The following is a 21,402-nucleotide window of genomic DNA, read 5'->3' as shown; positions in this document are numbered from 1 at the left end:
TCTTCTTTCAGTTAATATAGCAACTTCAGCTTATATTCTATCTTAGCTTGATATAAAGACTGAAAAAGGATTTTATATCGCTATGTACAAATCCGGCGATATCCTACTAGCTTATGCAAGCAAGCACTATCTGAATAATTAGCTCAGAAGTGCTGAAGCTAATCAGGATTGAGATTTCGAGAATATTCCAACTATGCTGCTAAATAATGATTCGAATGCAGCTCTGCTTTATACAATCAAACTATTTCGCTTTTAAATCCTGAAATCTATTGATTTCTACCAATTATCTAGTAGCTGTTCAGACTGGAAGTAAGCTCTTTATCTTAATTATAGAGAGATTGTACAAAATGTGAAAGAATGGAATGCGAAGATGGCTATAACAAGCTTGCACTACCAGGCCTTCTCCTATAAGCTAGGATACAGCAACTATATTGTTATGACCCATCCAACATGCAGGTTACAAAACAGGTCACGCAACAAGAACCAGGTGTTAAGAACCCAACGTTCTGACAAAGCAGTGATCACATAACCCAGGGTTAGGGTTATCAGCACGACTAATCAGAAAGGATAGCTTCGGATATGTGCTATCCAGAGCTAGCAGGATAGCTTGAATATGTTGCTATCTAACATATCCATACTGAAGAGCTGAATATATAAGAACACGTTCATTACCATTAGACAGATTCAGTACATAGCTCTTCAGTTGTTAATCTAAATATCAGATTACTTTCTTACTCTGATAGCCCCAAAAGCAGTGAATACTTGCACAGTTACTACAGTTGTATTTCCGTATTCAAGGCCTATACTTGGCACCGCTCTTGTTAGCATAAACTCTTTGTATACTTAGGAATCTTCGGATTGCTGCAGTGCTTATTACATTTTAACAACTCTTGTTCAAGAACAGTTCAGTATTATCCCCTTGAGCAATACGGAATACAATAGCTTCTCCAGGAATCCCTTCATCCTTGCGTGCCTCTACTCAGGAAGAACTGATTAATCAGATATATCAGCTCATTCAGCGTATCCAGGACCTGCGCAACCAACAGCAGGCCTAGAGCGCCACCATTGCTAACCAGCAGGCTCAGCTAGCTCAACAAGCTCAGCAGGCACAGTTCACTTCTACAGTCACCAGTAGTGCTAGAAAAGCGTACAAGATGAACAAGCTTGCTATGTATAATAGCAATCAGAAGATGCTATATAGATTCCTTATCTACTGCAGAGCATACTTTCTGCATTATGCAACTCAGTTTACTATGGAATCTGAAAAGATTATTCTTGCAAAGATTCGTTTCGAAAAGAATATTCTTATCTAATATAAGCTTTCTCTATACAACTACTTGGAGCATCAGAATAATCCCGATGCGCATATCCAGGATACTAAGGATATGTTCAACTTCTTTGAAAGCTTCGAAAAAGCTCTTAAGAAAATCTTTAGCAATCTCAATAAAGAATGCATTACAGCTTAGTAGCTTATAAATCTTAAGCAGATCAAATTAGCTTCTATTTATATAATTAGATTTAAACAGCTTTTAGCAAAACTTCTATAAGAAGATAAAAATCTTATAGAATACTATTATAAGGAACTTAAGAATAATATTAAGAATGAGATTTCCAAGCAGAATTAGCTAGAGAACTTTGCAATATTCTTTAATCAAGCAATCTGCATTAATAATTATCTGTATGAATAATGAATAAAGAAGTTCAAAAAGGGAGAAAGCTAGACTTGGAGATTTTCAGCTAATACAAGCAAGAAATTCCAATACAAGAATAGCAGTTAATAGAGCAGTACAGCTCAGAGCAGCATTATGCATGCTAGTCTTATGAAGCTTAATGCTGCTAACAAGCAGTATAGCAAGAGGAATAGCATTATTTGCTATAACTGCAATAAATAGGGATATATAGCATATAATTGCTATCAATTCCGAAAGAATAAATAGCAACTGATTCAGAAAGAATACTAGATGAATATTGCTCGATAATAGAAATCTAATCAATTAAGCAAAAATATTCTCTCGAAGCAAGTATCAGATTCTATTAATTACGGAAGTCTCAGCTGAACATTCTGCTATAACAATAACTGCTTAACATACTTTTCGAGCAAGGAAGGCTCAGAATAGTTTCCTCAGAAATCTAAGCGCTATAGGCAGATAGCGATAGGAGAGCGAGAGTATACGCTCAGCATAATCATGAGCAGCAATAACTCGAACTGCTCTAGCATTACTGAACAAAGTATTCAAGCGTTGGAGAAAGGGCTTAGCAACAATACTCTTCACCATTCCTTGTTGCTTACGCCAAGTACTATAACTAAGGATGTGAATAAGGAATGATACCCTCTTAGCTATTAGTACAAATACTTAAATAACACTGAAAAAGCTTTTCAAGCAATAAAAGAATCAAGCTAGAACAAACGATTCAGCAGTTCGCTAGAATTCCTCGTAAACAATAAACTCAAAGAGCTTATAGAAAGAGTTTCCTTCAGCATTGGGTAGAACAAGGAAATAATATGAATTAAATATCTTATCTATAGGATAGAGCTAGAAGAGCTCTTTACCTGCATTTCCTTGCAAGATATCAAAGTATAACAAGATAAGAACTCTTGAATCAGCTTACTTCATAATCTATACTACGAACTAGCATGGATTTCCTGCATCTATTATAGCTGCAGAATGCATTTCTCGGAAAAAGTACAATACGAATAGTTCTCCAGCAGAGAATCAGAACAAATCCTTCAGGCTGTTGAAGAACAGAAGCTCCGCTTCAGAGAGATTCTCAACAGATAATATCACAATGCATATATCGAGCTACTAGATAACTGTTCTATACAATGCATAAATAAGAAAATAAAGTAGTAGCAGTGTAAGATAATGCTCTGTACGATTTATATTAATAATAAAGTTCGTAACTAGCATTAACAGAAGAAAGACTAGGAATAACAATAATACAAATAGAAACAAGCTAAGAAGCTTGCTCGAGAAGCAGCAAAGCAGGCTCAGAAGGACAAATAGTTCTTAATAATCCCAAAAGACTAAGATCGCTTGTAAAGAGACTGCAGACGATTAGACTGAAACAGTTCCTATATAAAGCTTCTAGAACAGAATATGCTCATATTAAGTTTAATATATATATTTAAGAATACAGATACAGCGTACTATTAAATAATAATGCTTAGGGAAACTTTATATTTCTATATATTATCAATCAGGCATAACTACAATGGAAATGAAAGAAGCATTCCTATATCCTTAGTATTATGAAAGAATAATCTGTTATATATAACCAAGGAGTAATTAATAAGAAGACTAATCATCTATCTATCTTGATCTAAGAATATATAATCAGGATTTCTTTTGATATCATGGATACAGCACAGCATGAGCTGATTATAGAATTTTCATAGCTCAAAGAGCATAATCCTCGAATTGATTGGACTACTGGCCAGATCTCATGGAAGCAAGCTATATTCAGGGAGATAGTTGCAATCAACAGCGCAGGATCGAAGCTAGTTATCAAAGAACACTCGGGAAAAGAAGCTTCGGACAACTTCACACATACCTTTAAGTCAGCAGAACTGGCAGTTCAAGGAGAAGGATCTAGCAACAGGCGAATCCAAACAGTGCTAGGGCGCTAGCAGGTTAGCAAAATAACGGAAGCGAGGCTCTCAGCAAGTTGGTTCGCTCCGGAGCGATAAGGAAAAGCTTCAGAAAGTGGATTGTGAGTTCACACAAGAAGAACCTCGAAACCAGGCCCTCGAGCGCTCGGTTCAGCCCGGAGCGAACGCTCAAAGCTTTCAAAAACGTCACCAAAAACAACAAACGAGAAGAAGTATGCTCAATAGTACCTACTGTTCCTCCAGATAGCAGAAACAGCACATAAATCAGAACTAATACTTGCAAACATACTACAAGAATATTACAAATTCAAGAAATTATTCCAGAAAGAATTGAATACAGAGTTGCTAGAATACAGCTCATACAACTACAAGATCCCACTACAAAAAGAGAAACAGCTCAAATTCTTCCCTATCTACAGACTAGATGAAGTATAACTAAAAGTACTCAGAGAATATCTCAATAAGAATCTTAAAAAGAAATATATACGATTATTGCGATTATTAGCAGAATATTCTATTCTATTTATATTCAAGAAGAATAGCAAGCTTAGGCTATATATTGATTATAAGCAATTCAATAATATTATAATTAAGAATCAATATCTGTTACTATTTATCAAAGAATTATGAGATAAGCTGCAAGAAGCATAGTGATTTATAATTCTGAATCTAAAAAAAGCTTATAATCTAATCAGAATAAAGAAAGAAGAAGAATGGAAAACTGTTTTCAGAATATACTATGAATATTACAAGTATCTAATTATGCTCTTCAGTTTAATAAATATCCCAGCTTCATTCTAGGAAATAATTAATCATATCCTATACAAGCATCTAAATCAGTTCATTATTGCATACCTTGATAACATTCTTATTTTCTCTTGAATACTAGAAGAATACAAGGAATATGTGAAAACAGTATTGCAGACGCTTCAGAATGCAAAACTCCTTATGGAATCTGCAAAAAGTTACTTTTACATACAAAAAGTTGACTATCTCGGATTCATAATCAAGCTGAGATGTATCAAGCTACAGAAAGATAAGATAGAAGCTGTTAGGAATTAGCTAATTCTCAGGAATGTTAGGGATGTTAGGTTTTTCCTTGGATACATTAACTTCTACAAGCAGTTTATTAAGAACTATAGCTGGATTGCACATCTTCTTACGAATCTCACCAAGAAGGATCAGCCCTTCGAATAGATTTCCAAGATATAAGAAGCTTTTGATGAGATTATTAAGCATATTGTCAGGGTAAAAAGAGCACACAAGTGAGGTGAAGGGGTGTGAGCTGCTCTCAAGCCGCTCTGTTGACGCTTTCATTCAAAGGAACTACTGAACCTATCTCCCTCCTCCTCTTTTTCGCTACTGAACCTGTTGTTCCCCTTTCCCTTATGTACACAATTGGCTTGAACTAGATGGGATGACAATGGCTTAATGGCTACGCAGCATCGTACGAGAGCGCTGCTTCGGAGCGAAGCTCTCGCAGCAGCCCTGAACCGCTACCAGGGGTCGCAAGGGCCACCTATTTCCTTTGTGCGCATACAAGCCCTAACACATATTATCTCAGAGCTGATTCTGTATGAAGCAGATCTCTACAAACCCTTTGAAATTAAGACCGATGCATCGGAATATACACTCGGAGAACAACTTAGTCAGCAAGATAACTAAGAATATTTAAGAATTATAAGCAACTTTTCAAAGAAGCTAAACAAATCAGAAATCAACTACAGAATCCCTGATCAGAAGCTTATAGCAATAGTGAAAGCTTTTAAAGAATAGCAACATTATCTTATTAGCGTACAGCACCCGATCATAGTTCACTCAGATTATAAGAATCTAACTATATTCATAACAATCAAAGTCTTGAATAAGCAATAAGTTAGATGAGCAGAATTCCTCTTACAATTCAACTTCAAAATTATATACTGCAAAGGCTCAGAGAACGAACAAGCAGATGCTCTTAGCAGATGATTAGATTACCGAGATACAGACTCCTTAGATATACAGAATATCTTCGCTCAAAACAAATCAGGAAATCTTATCAATGCTTATAGAGAACTAAACGCTGCCTTCAGAATTGAATCTTCAGAAAAGAATTCAGAATTAATGATTCTAAACAAACAAGACAACTATATCAAGGTTATACATGGTATATCCGTATACGGATATCAGAGAGTTAGAGCAATCTATGAATGTATTAAAAGATACTAGAATTTATCAGGCTTTAGAAAGAGAATTAAGAGCATCCTATAACAATGCAATAGCTGCAAGAAGAATAGAGCAGAAAGATATAAGCTTTATAAACTGCTGCATTCCTTATCAGTATTTACAACTATTTAGCAATTCATTAGTTTAGATTTTATTATTAAGCTATTTTTCTTATAAGAACTCTTAATTAAAGTGTAATATAATAGTATTCTAGTAATAGTTTGCAGACTAAGCAAGTATGCTTATTTTCTCTTTTATAAGGAAAGCAGTATAGCAGAAGAACTTATATATGCATTTCTTAGAACGATTATTGCTAATCATAGCATGCTAGAAGAAGTAATCTCCGATAGAAATAGAAAGTTTAATTCAAAATTTTGAACTTTACTTATAAAACAGCTTGAAACATATTACAGAATATCTATAGCATTTCATCTGCAAACAAATAAACAAACAGAAAGAATAAATCAGATTATTGAATAATATCTTCAATACTATATTAATCAGAAACAGAATAACTAAGTTAATTTATTATCTCTTGCATAGTTTGCTTATAATAGCGCAGATACAAGTATAATAAAGAAATTATCATTCTTTATATTCTACAGATATAATCTAACAGCTTATTACAAGATACTGCTGAAAGTAGATGCAGAAGCTGCAGAAAAAAGAATTAAGAAGATTAAGAAAGTTTAAGAAGAATTCCGATCAGAATTATAATTCATTCAAGAATGAATAATGCAGTATGCAAATTCCAAAAGAATTGAGAAATCAATTCTATAGAAGGAAGATAAAGCTTAGCTACTTCGGAAAAACATCAAAACAATCAGGCTAAGCAACAAACTTGATTACAAGAAATTAGAACTATTCAAAATCTTGCAATAGATTTCTCTAGTTAACTACGAGTTAGTATTACCTCATAGGATGAGGATATACCCGGTTTTCCACGTTTTACTGTTGAAATCAGCAGCACGGGAAATACTAACGAACAATACAGTGGAGGTAGAAAACAATGAACTGGAGTATAAAGTAAAGAAAATTCTTAAGCATAGAAGCACAGACAATACGAGGGAATACCTTATCAAGTAGAAAGATTACTTAGCAAGCGAAAATTCATGGGAACCACGGAAAAACGTTAAGAATGCTCAGGAAAAAGTAACTGAGTATTGGAAAAAGAAGGAAACCAGCACCTAGAATGATCGCTCCGCCCCGAACCGAAACCCAGAAGCTTCAGGAATCTCACTCTCCAGGAAATCTGATCAATCTATCACTGAATTCCTTACATCCACGGAATTCCAGTCGAAACCCCTAAAAGAAGAATCTTCAGCAACAATAGCAGACTTCTCTGCAATCACGGAACGAATCCCAGCAGCGATGCGAGCTCGCTCCTCCTCAGCCTCCTCATGCTCTAGCTCCTCCACGCTGGAAAAGCCTCGGCGAACAGCCTTCATCATCCTCTCAAACTACAAACGTTTCTGCTTCCGCAAACATTCCACCTCCGCAGCAGCATCACGCAGCCGCTCCTCAGCACTCTCGAGTTGATCCTCCAGACGCTGGTATTGAACGCCTATCCAACGAATTTCCGCTGCACTCAACCCTTAAACATCGCATCGGGAGCAACCCAGGCGAATACATTCAGCGCAACGAGAGGAATCCTCAGCAGAGACTTAACAAAACTGAATATCACAACTCTCGCAGAAAGAACAGGAAGGCATGATAATAGCGTTTGTAAGGATTAAGGAAAGAAGAGAATCCTTTTGTTTTGTCTTTTCAGCACGAGACTGAGATTTGTTGACTCTGTTCGACATCTCGGTTAGGAAGGCAAGATCATACATACGGAAGACTTGCTAGAATACTTACAGAAGATTGTTGGGAACAACAACTGATAGAAGGGGGATAATGTTATGATTCATCCAACATGCAGGTTACAAAACAGGTCACGCAATAAGAATCAGATGTTAAGAACCCAACGTTCTAACAAAGCAGTGATTACATAATCCAGGGTTAGGGTTATCAGCACGACCAATCAGGAAGGATAGCTTCGGATATGTGCTATTCAGAGCTAGCAGAATAGCTTGGATATGTTGCTATCTGACATATTCATACTGAAGAGCTGGATATATAAGGACACGTTCATTACCATTAGACAGATTCAGTACATAGCTCTTCAGTTGTCAATCTAAGTATCAGATTACTTTCTTACTCTGATAGCCCCAAAGGCAGTGAACACTTGTACAGTTACTACAGTTGTGTTTCCGTATTCAAGGCCTATACTTAGCACCGCTCTTGTTAGCATAAACTCTTCGTATACTTAGGAATCTTCGGATTGCTGCAGTGCTCATTACATATATGCAATATCCTGATCAGCTATTAAGAAGAAGTATCTCACTTCAAGAATACAAAGCTATATAAGTAGAAGCTAGTAGGATACTAAACATAATCTACAAGCTGAATATTATCTTCTTTATAAGAAGAGTTGCAGACTTGCCTGAATTATCTATTAAAAGCAATCTCAACAGGATAAGAAGAGATATATCAGCCTTTGCTCTGAAGGATTTCAGAGCGAGTAGAGCATTTAGCTTAGTTTCATCAAGATAACAGTTCCAAGAGAGCATAGCTCCAGCTAGCCTGATCTTGCATTTATTAAGAGAATGTAGTATTAGCTCAGAATTAAGTTAATTCCTATCCGGAATTCCTATTAATCCTTACTCCTCTTCATCTCGAGAAATGCTTATCAATTCAGAACCAATAATCAATCTATCAATGCAGCAAACAGCTAAGCCTGAATATGCTACTAAAGCCTTATTGCATCAGAGATTGAAAAGCAGCAATATCATGCTTTTCAGTTTTCCTAATAGACTTCAGAAGCTTTATATGCTTCTATAGAATGAGCTTCATAGCTTTAACTCTATCAAGCTCTCAGTGGATTCTCCGAACTGAATAGGATTTGATTATGCTATTAAGATAGATATATATAAAGCAGACTGCAAAAGGATCCGTTGAGTAAGAATGCAGAATTAGAAGAGAACTGCTGCTGCTACTGCTATTCGAGCAGAGTTTAAGAGCAGACGGGAATAGAGAAGAAATTAGCATTAGAATCTATTCAGATCGTGCTTATATTACAAATAAACTGAAGATGAATACTAATACTCCTGTATTGATTTAAATAATAGCTCAAGCAATAGGAAGAAGTATGAGAGTTGAATTAGAAGAATAGTTTGATTTGCAGTATTTCCTTTAGCAGTTTGCAATAAATTCTTTATTTCTTTACTTCATCTTCCTCTAATCAGATCTAGTATACCATTAGACTTATCGCAACTTTGGAAGAAAGTTGCTGGGGAAGGACTGTTGTAGTGGCCAGAGTAGTAGTCCATAGGACGTGGAATACAGTGGATCAAGAGTCCTCATACATATAAAGAATACCACCCACTTTTCAAATTCTTTAGCTATAAGCAACAAGGAAGTATCCTTTTCTCTTCTTTTCAATTTTGAACCCTTTGGACAGGTCTAAGACAGGTTTTTCACCCTGTTCTTGTGCCCGTGTGGCCTTAGTTTGCTGTCCTTATCTGTACAGGCATGCTTGGGTTGCACGAGCCCTTGCCCATTGCTTCAGCAGCTGTTTGTCCCTTTTTCTTTCGAGGGCGACGGCGCCCTAGTTCTGGTTCATCGCTAATTAATAAGCTCAGCTAGCTTAACAAGCTCAATAAGCACAATCTATCTCTGCAATTACCAGTGATGCTAGAAAGATATATAAGATGAATAAATCTGCTATATATAATAGCAATCAAAAGATACTGTATGAATTTCTTATTTACTGCAAAGCATACTTTTTGCACTATATAGCTTAGTTTACTAAAGAATCTAAGAAGATTATTCTTGCAGAGATTTGTTTTGAAAAGAATGCTCTTATCTAATACAAGCTCTTTCTATATAATTACTTAAAGCATCAGAATAATCCCAATATATATATCCAGAGTATCAAGAATAAATTTGATTTCTTTGCAAACTTCGAAAAAGCTCTTAAGAAAATCTTCAGCAATCCTAATAAAGAATGCATTACAGCTCAGCAGCTCTTAAATCTCAAGCAAACTAAGTTAGCTTCTGCTTATATAATTAGATTCAAATAGCTCTTAGCAAGACTTCTATAAGAAAATAAGAATCTTATGAAATACTATTACAAAGAACTTAAGAATAATATTAAGAATGAAATCTCTAAGCAGAATTAGCTAGAGAACTTTATAATATTTTCTAATTAAGCAATCTGCATTGATAACTATCTATACGAACAATAGGTAGAGAAGTTTAAGAAGGGAGAAAGCTAGACTTGAAGATTTCCAGCTAATACAAGCAAGAAACTTTAATATAAGAATAGCGATCAACAGAGCAGTATAGCTCAAAGCAGCACTATATATACTAATCTTATAAAACTTAATACAGCTAATAAGCAATACAGCAAGAAGAATAGCATTACTTGCTATAATTGCAATAAATAGAAATACATAGCATACAATTGCTATTAATTCCGAAAGAACAAATAGCAACTAGTTCAGAAAGAATACTAGATGAATATTACTTAGCAATAGAAACTTAATCAACTAAGCAAAAATATTCTCTTGAAGCAAATATCAAACTCTATTGATTATGGAAATCTCAGCTGAATATTCTGCTATAATAATAACTGCTTAATACATTTCTCGAGTAAGAAAAGCTTAGAATAGTTTTCTCAGAAATCTAAATGCTATAGACAGATAGCAATAGAAGAGCGAGTATATGCATCTAGCATAACTACAAGCAGCAATAATTCAAACTGCTTCAATATTACTAAATGTTATAACTCATTCAACATGCAGGTTACAAAACAGGTTACGAGTAACAAGGACCAGGTGTCAAGAATCCAATGTTCTGACAAAAGCATTGATTACGTAACCCAGGGTTAGGGTTATGGGCACGGCCAATCAGGAAGGATAGCTTCGGATATGTGCTATCCAAAGCTAGCAAGATAACTTGAATATGTTGCTATCCAACATATTCATACTAAAGAGCTGAATATATAAGAACACGATCATTACCATTAGATAGATTCAGGATATAGCTCTTCAGTTGTCAATCTAAGTATCAGATTACTCTCTTACTCTGATAGCCCCAAAGGCAGTGAACACTTGCATCGCTTATTAAGACTTGTACAGTTCCGTATTCAAGAACTTAGTACTTTGATACCGCTCTTATTAGCATAAACCCCTTTGTATACTTGGGAATCTTCGGATTGCTGCAGTGCTTATTACATTTTGACAACTCTTATTCAAGAACAGTTCAGTGTTATCCCTTGAGCAATACGGAATACAATAGCTTCTTCAGGAATCCCTTCGTTCTTGTGCATTCCTACTCAGGAAGAACTAATTAATCAGGTATACTAGCTTACCCAGCATATCCAGGATCTGTGCAAACAACAGCAGGCTTAGAGCGCTATCATTGCTAATCAACAGGCTCAGCTGGCTCAGCAGGCTTAGCAGGCGCAGTTTACCTCTGTAGTTACCAGTAGCGCTGGAAAGGCATACAAGATGAATAAGCTCGCTATGTATGATAGCAACCAGAAGATGCTGCATGAATTCCTTACTCACTGCAGAGCATACTTCTTATACTATACAACTTAGTTCATTATGAAACCTGAGAAAGTTATCCTTGCAGGGATTCGCTTCGAAAAGAATGCTCTTATCTAATACAAGCCTTTTCTATGCAACTACTTGGAGCATCAGAATAATCTCGATGTGCATACTCAGAATACTAAGAATATATTCGATTTCTTTGAAAGCTTTAAGAAAGCTCTTAAGAAAATCTTTAGTAATCCCAATAAGAAATGCACTATAGCTCAGCAGCTTATGAATCTTAAGTAGACTAAGTTAGCTTCTGCTTATATAGTTAGATTCAAACAGCTCTCAGCAAGACTTTTGTAGAAGAATAAGAATCTTATAAAGTATTATTATAAGGAACTTAAGGATGATATTAAGAATGAAATCTTTAAATAGAATTAGCTAGAGAACTTTGCAATATTCTCTAATCAAGTAATCTGTATTAATAACTGTTTATACGAACAACGAATGGAAAAATCTAAGAAAGGAAGAAGCTAGACTTGAAGATTTCCAGCTAACATAAGCAAGAAACTTCAAAACAAAAATAGCAGTTAATATAGCAGTACAGCCTAGAGCAGCACTACATACGCTGATCCTATAGAGCTCGATATAGCTAACAGGCAGTATAGCAAGAAGAACAGCATTACTTGCTACAATTATAATAAATAGAAATACATTGCATGCAACTGCTATCAACTCCGGAGAAACAAATAGCAGCTAGTTCAGAAAGAATGCCAGATAAACATTGCTCAGCAATAGAAACCCAATCAACTAAGCAAAAACATCCTCTTAAAGCAAGTATTGAACTCTGTTAATTATGGAAGTTTCAGCTGAACATTCTGCTATAATAACAACTGCTTAACTCACTTCTCGAGTAAGAAAGGTTCAGGATAGTTCTCTCAGAAATCTAGGCGCTGCAGATAAATAGCAACAGCAGGGCGAGAGGGCACGCTCAGCATCCTCACGAGTAGCAACTCGAACTGCTCTGATATCGCGGAACAGAGCATTCAGGGGTTGGAAGAAGCGCTTAGCAACGATACTCTTTAACATTCTTTATCGCTTACACCAAGCACTATAACCAGGGATATAGATAAGAGATGGTACTCTCTTAGCTACTGATACGAACATCTAAACAACATCGAGAACGCTTTCCAAGCAACAAAAGGATTAAGCCAGAGCAAACAACTTAGCAGCCTGCAGAGGCTCCCCGCGAACAACGTACCCAACAAGCCTAAAGAAAGATTTTCCTTCAGCATTGAATGAAACAAAGAAACAATATGAATTGAATATCTCATCTATAGAATAGAGCTAGAGAAACTCTTTACCTGCATTCCCTTACAAGATATCGAAGTATAACAAGGCGAAGACTCTTGAATCAGCTTACTTCACAACCTATACCACGAACTAATATGAATTTCCTGCATCTATCACAGCTGCAGAACGCATTTCTCGGAGAAGGTATAATACGAATGGTTCTCCGTCAGAGAACCAGGATAAATCCTTCAAGCTGTTAAGAAGCTAGAGCTTCGCTTCAGAGAAGTTCTTAACAGACAGCACTACAATGCATACATCGAACTACCAGATAACTGTTCTATGCAATGTATAGATAAGAAGATAAAATGATAGCAGTGCAAGACGATATTCTGCATGATTTATATTAATAACAAGATCTGCAACTAGTATTAACAGAAAAAAGATTAGAAATAATGATGATATGAGCAAAAGCAAGCTAAGAAGCTTGCTTAAGAAGCTGCGAAGCAGGCTCGAAGAAAGAATAAGCAGCTCTCAACAATCTCAAAAGAACAGGATTGCTTATAAAGAAACTACAGATAATCAGACCAGAGCAGTTCCTATATAAAGCTTTCAGAATAGATTACGCTCATATCAAGTTCGATATATACATTCAAGAACACAAATACAGCGCACTATTGAACAGTGGCGCTCAGAGAAACTTTATATTCCCACATATTATTAATCAAGCACAACTACAATGGAAATGAAAGAAGCATTCCTACATCCTCAGCACTATAGAAGAACAATCTGTTGCATACAACCAAGGAGTAATTAACAAGAAGACTGATCACCTACCTATCTTAATCCAAGAGCATATAGCTAAGATTTCTTTTAACATCATGAATACAGCACAGCATGAGCTAATCATGAGACTCCCATAGCTTAAGAAGCACAATCCTCGAATCAATTGGACTACTAGCCAGATTTCATGAGAACAAGCTGTACCCAGGAAGATAGTTATAATCAACAACGCAGGATCGAAGCTAGTAATTGAAAAATACTCAGAAAAAGAAGCTTTATACAACTTCACACATATTTCCAAGTCAGCAGGGCTAGCAGTTCAAGAAGAAGAATCTAGTAACAAGCGAACCCAAACAATGCTAGAGCGCTAACAGGTTAGCAAAACAACGGAAGCAAGACTCTCAGCAAGTTAGTCCGCTCCAGAGCAATAAGAAAAAGCTTCAGAATGTGGATTATGAACCCACACAGGAAAAACCTCGAAACCAGGCCCTCGAGCGCTCGGTCCGGCCCGGAGCGAACGCTTAAGGCTCTCAAAAACGCTATTAGAAAAGAAGCACGCTCAGCAGTACCTACTATTCCTTCAGATAGCAGAAACAGTACATAAACCAGAACCAACACTTGCAAGTATACTATGAAAATACTACAGATTCAAGAAACTATTTCAGGAAGAATTGAATATAAAATTACCAGAATACAGCTTATACAACTACGAGATCCCACTATAAGAAGAGAAATAATCCAGATTCTTCCTTATCTACAGACTAGATAAAGTATAGCTAGAGACACTCAGGGAATATCTTAACGAAAATCTCAAGAAGGAATACATATAATCATTGCAATTACTAGCAGGATACCCTATTCTGTTCATACTCAAGAAAAATAGCAAGCTCAGGCTATGCATTGATTACAGGCAATTCAACAATATCACGATTAAGAACTAATATTCGTTGCTACTTATCAAGAAATTACGAAATAAACTGTAAGAAGTATAGTAGTTTACAGTTTTGAATCTAAAGAGAGCTTATAATCTGATTAGAGTAAAGAAAGAAGAAGAATAGAAAACTGCTTTCAGAACATGCTATGAATACTACGAATATTTAATTATGCTCTTCAGTTTAACAAATACTTCAGCTTCATTTCAGAAAATAATCAATTATATTCTATACAAGCACTTAGATCAGTTTATCATTGCATATCTCAATAATATTCTTATTTTCTTTCGAATGCTGAAAGAATACAAAAAATATGTGGAGATAGTATTGCAAATGCTTCAGAATGCGAAACTCCTTGTAAAACCCGCAAAGAGTTACTTTTATATACAAAAGGTTAACTACTTCGGATTTACGATTAAGCTAGAATGCATTAAGCTACAGAAAGATAAGATGAAAGCTGTTAAGAACTAGCTAATTCCCAGGAATGTTAGGGATGTTAGATTTTTTCTCGAATATATCAACTTCTATAAGCAGTTTATCAAGAACTACAGCTGAATTGCATACTCTCTTACAAATCTTACTAAGAAAGAGCAGCTCTTCGAATGAATCTTCAAGATACAAGAAGCTTTTGATAAGATTATCAAGCATATTATCTCAGAGCTGATTCTGTATAAAGCAGATCTCTACAAATCCTTTGAAGTTGAGATCGATGCATCGGGATATACACTCGAAGGACAACTTGGTTAGCGAGACGATCAAGGGCATCTAAGGATTATAAGCAATTTTTCGAAGAAGCTGAATAAGCTAGAAATCAACTATGGAATCCCTAATCAGAAGCTTATAGCGATAGTAAAAGCTTTTGAAGAATAGCAATACTATCTCATCAGCATACAGCATCCGATTATAGTTCACTTGAATTACAAGAATCTGATTACATTCATAATAACTAAGGTTTTGAACAAGCAATAAGTTAGATAAGCAGAATTTCTCTTACAATTTAATTTCAAAATTGTATACTACAAAGGCTCAGAGAATGAACAAGCAAACGCTCTTAGCAGACGATTAGACTATTGAGATGCAAACTTCTTAGATATACAGAACATCTTTGCTTAGGATGAGCTAGGAAATCTCATTAATGTATATAGAGAACTGAATGCTGCCTTCAGAATTGAATCTTCGAAAAAGAATTCAGGATCAATAACTCCAGACGAACAAGATAACTATATCAAGGATATATACAGTGTACTAGCGCATGAATACTAGAAAGTTAGAGCAATTTATGAATATATCAAAAGATACTGAAATCTCTTAAATCTTAGGAAAAAGATTAAGAACATTCTATGATAATGTAATAGCTGCAAGAAGAACAAAGCAGAAAGATACAAGCTTTATAAATTACTGCATTTCTTATTAATATTTATAACTATTTAGCAATCCATTAGTCTAAACTTCATTACTAAGCTATCTTTCTTATAAGAATTCTTAATTAAGATGCAATATAATAGCATTCTAGTAGTAGTTTGCAGACTGAGCAAGTATGCTTACTTTCTCTTTTATAAGAAAAGCAGTACAGCAGAAGAACTTGCGTATGTATTCCTCAGAATGATTATTGCTAACTACAGCATGCTAGAGAAAGTGATCTCTAACAGAGATAGGAAGTTTAACTCGAAGTTTTGAACTTCGCTTATAAAGCAGCTCGGAATATACTACAGAATATTTATAGCATTTTACTTGCAAATAGATAAATAGATAGAAAGAATGAACTAAGTTATTAAATAGTATCTTTAGCACTATATCAACTAGGAACAGAATAACTGAGTTAATCTGTTGCTTCTTGTACAGTTTGCTTATAATAGTGCAAATATAAGCATAATAAATAAATTATTATTCTTCATATTCTACAGATATAATTCAACAGCTTATTACAAAGCACTGCTAGAAGCAGATGCAGAAGCTGCAGATAAAAGAATTAAGAAGATCAGGAAAGTTCAGAAGGAACTCTAATCAGAATTACAGTTCGTTCAGAAACGAATAATACAATATGCAAATTCCAAAAGAATTGAGAAACTAATTCTACAGAAAGGAGATAAGATTTATCTACTTTGGAAAAACATTAAAATAATTAGATCTAGCAATAAACTCGATTATAAAAAGTTAGAATTATTCAAAATCTTGCAACAAATTTCCCCAGTTAATTATGCATTAGCATTATCTTATAGAATGAGAATATATTCAGTTTTTCATATCTTATTGTTGGAACTAGCAGTATAGGAAATACTAATGGATAATACAGCAGAAGTGGAAAACAATGAATTAGAATATGAGATGGAAAAAATCCTTAAGCATAGAAGCATAGATAATATGAGGGAATACCTTATCAAATGAAAAGAATACTTAGCGAGCGAGAATTCGTAGAAATCACGGAAAAACGTTGAAAACTCTCAGAAAAAGGTAGCTAAATATTGGAAAAGAAAGAATCAGCACCTAAGATGATCGCTCCGCCCCGAACCGAGATCCAGGAGCTTCAGAGATTTCATTCTCTAGAAAATCCGATCAGTTAATTACAGAATTCTCCAAATCTGCAGAATTCCAGTTAAAACCCTCGAAAGAAGAATCTCCAGCAACCACAGCAGATTCCTCTACAATTACGGAACGAATCCCAGCAGCAATGCAAGCCCGCTCCTTCTCAGCTTCCTTATGTTCCAACTCCTCCACACTGGAAAAGCTTCAACGGATGGCCTTTATCATTCTCTCAAACTACAGATGCTTCTGCTTTCGCAAGCATCCTACCTCCGCAGCAGCATCGCGCAGCCGCTCCTCAGCACTCTCAAGCTGGTCCTCCAGGCGTTGGTATTGAACGCTTATCCAACGAATTTCCGCTGCGCTCAAGCTTTGAATATCGCACCGAGAGCGACTCAGGCGAATACATTCAGCGCAACGAGAGGAATTCTCAACGGAGACTTAACAAGACTGAATACTACAACCCTTGCAAAAGGAACAGAAAGGCATGGTGATAGCATTTTGAAGAACCAAGGAAAGAAGAGAATCCTTTTGTTTAGTCTTTTTAGCATAAGAACGAGATTTGTTAATTCTATTCAACATCTCAATTAGGAAGGCAAGATCATGTATACGGAAGACTTGCCAGAATACTTACGAAAGATCGTTGGGAATAATAACTGATAGGAGGAAGATAATGTTATAATCCATCCAACATGCAGGTTACAAAACAGGTTACAAGTAACAAGGATCAGGTGTTAAGAATCCAATGTTCTAACAAAAGCATTGATTATATAACTCAGGGTTAGGGTTATGGGCACGGCTAATCAGGAAGAATAGCTTCGGATATGTGCTATTCAAAGCTAGCAGGATAACTTGGATATGTTGCTATTCAACATATTCATACTAAAGAGCTGAATATATAAGAACACGGTTATTATCATTAGATAGATTCAGAACATAGCTCTTCAGTTGTCAATCTAAGTATCAGATTACTCTCTTACTCTGATAGCTCCAAAGGCAGTGAATACTTGCATCGCTTATTAAGACTTGTACGGTTCCGTATTCAAGGACTTGGCACTTTGACACCGCTCTTGTTAGCATAAACCCCTTTGTGTACTTGGGAATCTTCGGATTGCTGCAGTGCTCATTACACTAAACAAAGCATTCAAGCATTGAAGAAAGAATTTAGCAATAATATTCTTTATTATTCCTTATTATCTATACTAAGCATTATAACTAGAAATATGAATAAGGAATGATATCCTCTTAGCTATTGGTACAAATATCTAGATAATACTGAAAATACTTCTCAGGCAATAGAAAGATCAAGCTAGGCCAAATGATTCAGCGATCTGCCAGAATCTTCCATGAATATCGAGCTTAACAACTCTACAGAAGTTCGGAAAGAAAGGTTTCCCTCCAGCATTAGATAGAATAAGGAAACAACATAGATTGAACATCTTATCTATGAGATAGAGCTGAAGAAACTCTTTACTAGCATCTCCTTGCAAAACATCAAGATATAATAAAGCAAGAATTCTCAAATCAGCTTATTTCACAATCTATACTATAAGCTAGCATAAATCTCCTATACTTATTATAGCTGCAGAATGCATTTCTCAGAAAAGATACAATACAAATAGTTTTCTATTAGAGAATTAGAATAAATTCTTTAAGCTATTAAGAAGCAAGAGCTTTGCTTCAGAGAAGTTCTCAACAAATAGCACAATAATATATATATCAAGCTATCAAACAACTGCTCCAAACAATGCATAAACAAGAAAATAGAATAGTAGCAATGTAGAATAATACTTTATACAATTCACATTAATAATAAGATTTGTAACTAGCATTAATAGAGGAAAGATTAGGAATAATAATGATATAAGCAAAAGCAAGCTAAGAAGCTTGCTTAAGAAGTAGCAAAGCAAGCTTAAAGGAAGAATAAGCAGCTCTTAATAATCTCAAAAGAATAGAATTGCTTGTAAAAGAACTGCAGATAATCAGATTAGAATAGTTCCTATATAAAGCTTTTAAAGTAGATTATGCTTATATTAAGCTTAATATATATATTCAAGAATACAAGTATAGCGTACTATTAAATAGTAGCGCTTAGAGAAACTTTATATTCTTATATATTGTTAATCAGGCATAACTATAATGAAAATAGAAGAAGTAGCTATATATTTTTAGTATTATAAAAGAATAATCTATTGCATATAATCAAGAAGTAATTAATAAGAAGACTGATTATTTATTTATTTTGATTCAAGAATATATAATCAGAGTTTTCTTTAATATTATGAATATAGCATAGCATAAGCTGATTATAGAACTTTCATAGCTTAAGAAGCATAATTCTCGAATTGATTGAACTACTAGCCAGATCTCATAAGAATAAGCTATACTCAGAGAGATAGTTGCAATTAATAGCGCAGAATGAAAGTTAGTTACTGAAGAATACTCGAGGAAAGAAGCTTCAAACAACTTCAAACATACCTTCAAACTAGCAAGGCTAGCAGTTTAAGGAGAAGAATCTAGTGAATAGCGAACTCAAGCAGTGCTAGGATGCCAACAGATTAGCAAAATAACGGAAGCGAGACTCTCAGTAAGTCAGTTCGCTTCGGAGCAATAAGGAAAAGCTTCAGAATGTGAATTGTAAACCCACACAAGAAAAACCTCGAAACCAGGCTCTTAAGCAGTTAGTTCAGCCTGAAGCAGACGCTCAAGGCTTCCAAAAACGCTACCAAAAACTGCGGACGAAAAGAAGCACGCTCAACAATACCTACTGTTTCTCCAGATAGCAGAAACAGCACAGAAACCAGAACTAATACTCGCAAGCATATTATAAGAATATTATAAGTTCAAAAAATTATTTCAGAAAGAATTAGATACGGAATTGCTAGAATACAGCTCATACAATTATGAAATTCTGCTACAAAAAGAAAAACAGCTCAAATTCTTTCCTATTTATAGACTAAATAAAGCATAACTAGAGATACTTAAGAAGTATCTCAACGAGAATCTCAAAAAGAGATATATACAATTATTGCAATTATTAGCAGAATATTTCATTCTATTTATACTCAAGAAAAACAGCAAGCTTAAGCTATATATTGATTATAAGCAATTCAATAATATTATAATTAAGAACTGATATCTGTTGCTACTTATTAAGGAATTATGAGATAAACTGTAAGAAGTATAGTAGTTTATAGCTCTGAATCTGAAAGAAGCTTACAATCTAATCAGAGTAAAGAAAGAAGAAGAATGGAAAACTGCTTTCAGAATATGCTACAAATACTACGAATATTTGATTATACTTTTCAGTTTAACGAATATTCCAGCCTTATTTCAAGAAATAATCAATTATATTCTATACAAATATCTGAATCAGTTTATTATTGCATATTTTAATAATATTCTTATTTATTCTCGAATATTGAAGGAATATAAGAAATATATGAAAACAGTATTGCAAATGCTTTAAGATGCGAAACTTCTTATAAAATCTGCAAAGAATTACTTTTATATACAAAAGATTAACTATCTTGGATTTACAATCAAACTAGAATGTATTAAGCTATAGAAAAATAAGATAAAAGCTATTAGAAATTAGCTAATTCCTAGGAATATTAGAGATATTAAATCTTTTCTCAAATATATAAATTTCTATAAACAGTTTATTAAGAACTATAGCTGAATTGTATATTCTTTTACAAATCTTACTAAGAAGAAGCAGCTTTTCAAATAAATCTCTAGAGCATAAAAAGCTTTTAATAAGATCATTAGATATATTATCTTAGAACCAATTCTGTATAAAGCAAATCTTTACAAACCTTTTGAAATTGAAACTAATACATTGGAATATGCACTTGGGGAATAACTTGGTTAGCAAGATGATCAAGAGCATCTAAAGATTGTAAGCAACTTTTCAAAAAAGTTGAATAGCTCAGAAATCAATTATAGAATCTCTAATTAGAAACTTATAGCAATAGTAAAAGCTTTTGAGAAATAGCAATATTATTTTATTAACATATAGTATTCAATTATAGTTTACTTGAATTATAAGAATCTAATTATATTCATAATAACTAAGATTTTGAATAAGCAATAAGTTAAATAAGTAAAATTCTTCTTATAATTCAACTTTAGAATTATATATTGCAAAAGCTTAGAAAATAAATAAGCAGATGCTCTTAGCAGAAAATCAGATTATTGAAATGCAGATTCCTCAGATATACAGAATATCTTTATTCAAAATGAGTTGAGAAATCTTATTAATGCATATAGAGAGCTGAATGCTGCTTTCAGAATTGAATCTTTAGAAAAGAATTCAGAATCAATAACTTCAGATAAACAAGATAATTATATCAAGAATATATATAATATACTGTTGTGGTGGCCAGGGTGGTAGTCCGTGGAACGTGGAGTACAGTGGGTCAAGGGTTCTCATACATATAAAGAACACCACCCACTTTTCAAATTCTTTAGCTAT

At 34.5% G+C, this 21,402-nt stretch overlaps 2 protein-coding genes across 2 annotated transcripts; both read left to right on the top strand.

Annotated features, from left to right (window-relative positions):
* Positions 1 to 1,082: 1,082 nt before the first annotated feature.
* On the top strand, positions 1,083 to 1,313 carry M406DRAFT_250664 (uncharacterized protein; the record flags this gene model as incomplete). Its single annotated transcript, XM_040916713.1, has 1 exon — positions 1,083 to 1,313. A coding segment is annotated over one exon (231 nt), but the record flags the coding sequence as incomplete, so codon positions are not given.
* Positions 1,314 to 9,783: 8,470 nt separating this feature from the next.
* M406DRAFT_249556 (uncharacterized protein) lies at positions 9,784 to 9,939 on the top strand (the record flags this gene model as incomplete). The annotated part of the gene is made up of 1 exon (XM_040916620.1): positions 9,784 to 9,939. A coding segment is annotated over one exon (156 nt), but the record flags the coding sequence as incomplete, so codon positions are not given.
* Between the last annotated feature and the right edge of the window lie 11,463 nt (positions 9,940 to 21,402).

This window comes from Cryphonectria parasitica, assembly GCF_011745365.1.
Source record: "Cryphonectria parasitica EP155 unplaced genomic scaffold M406scaffold_2, whole genome shotgun sequence".
In the NCBI taxonomy this organism is placed as follows: Eukaryota; Fungi; Ascomycota; class Sordariomycetes; order Diaporthales; family Cryphonectriaceae; genus Cryphonectria; species Cryphonectria parasitica.
This window is presented reverse-complemented; position numbering and strand designations above follow the sequence as displayed.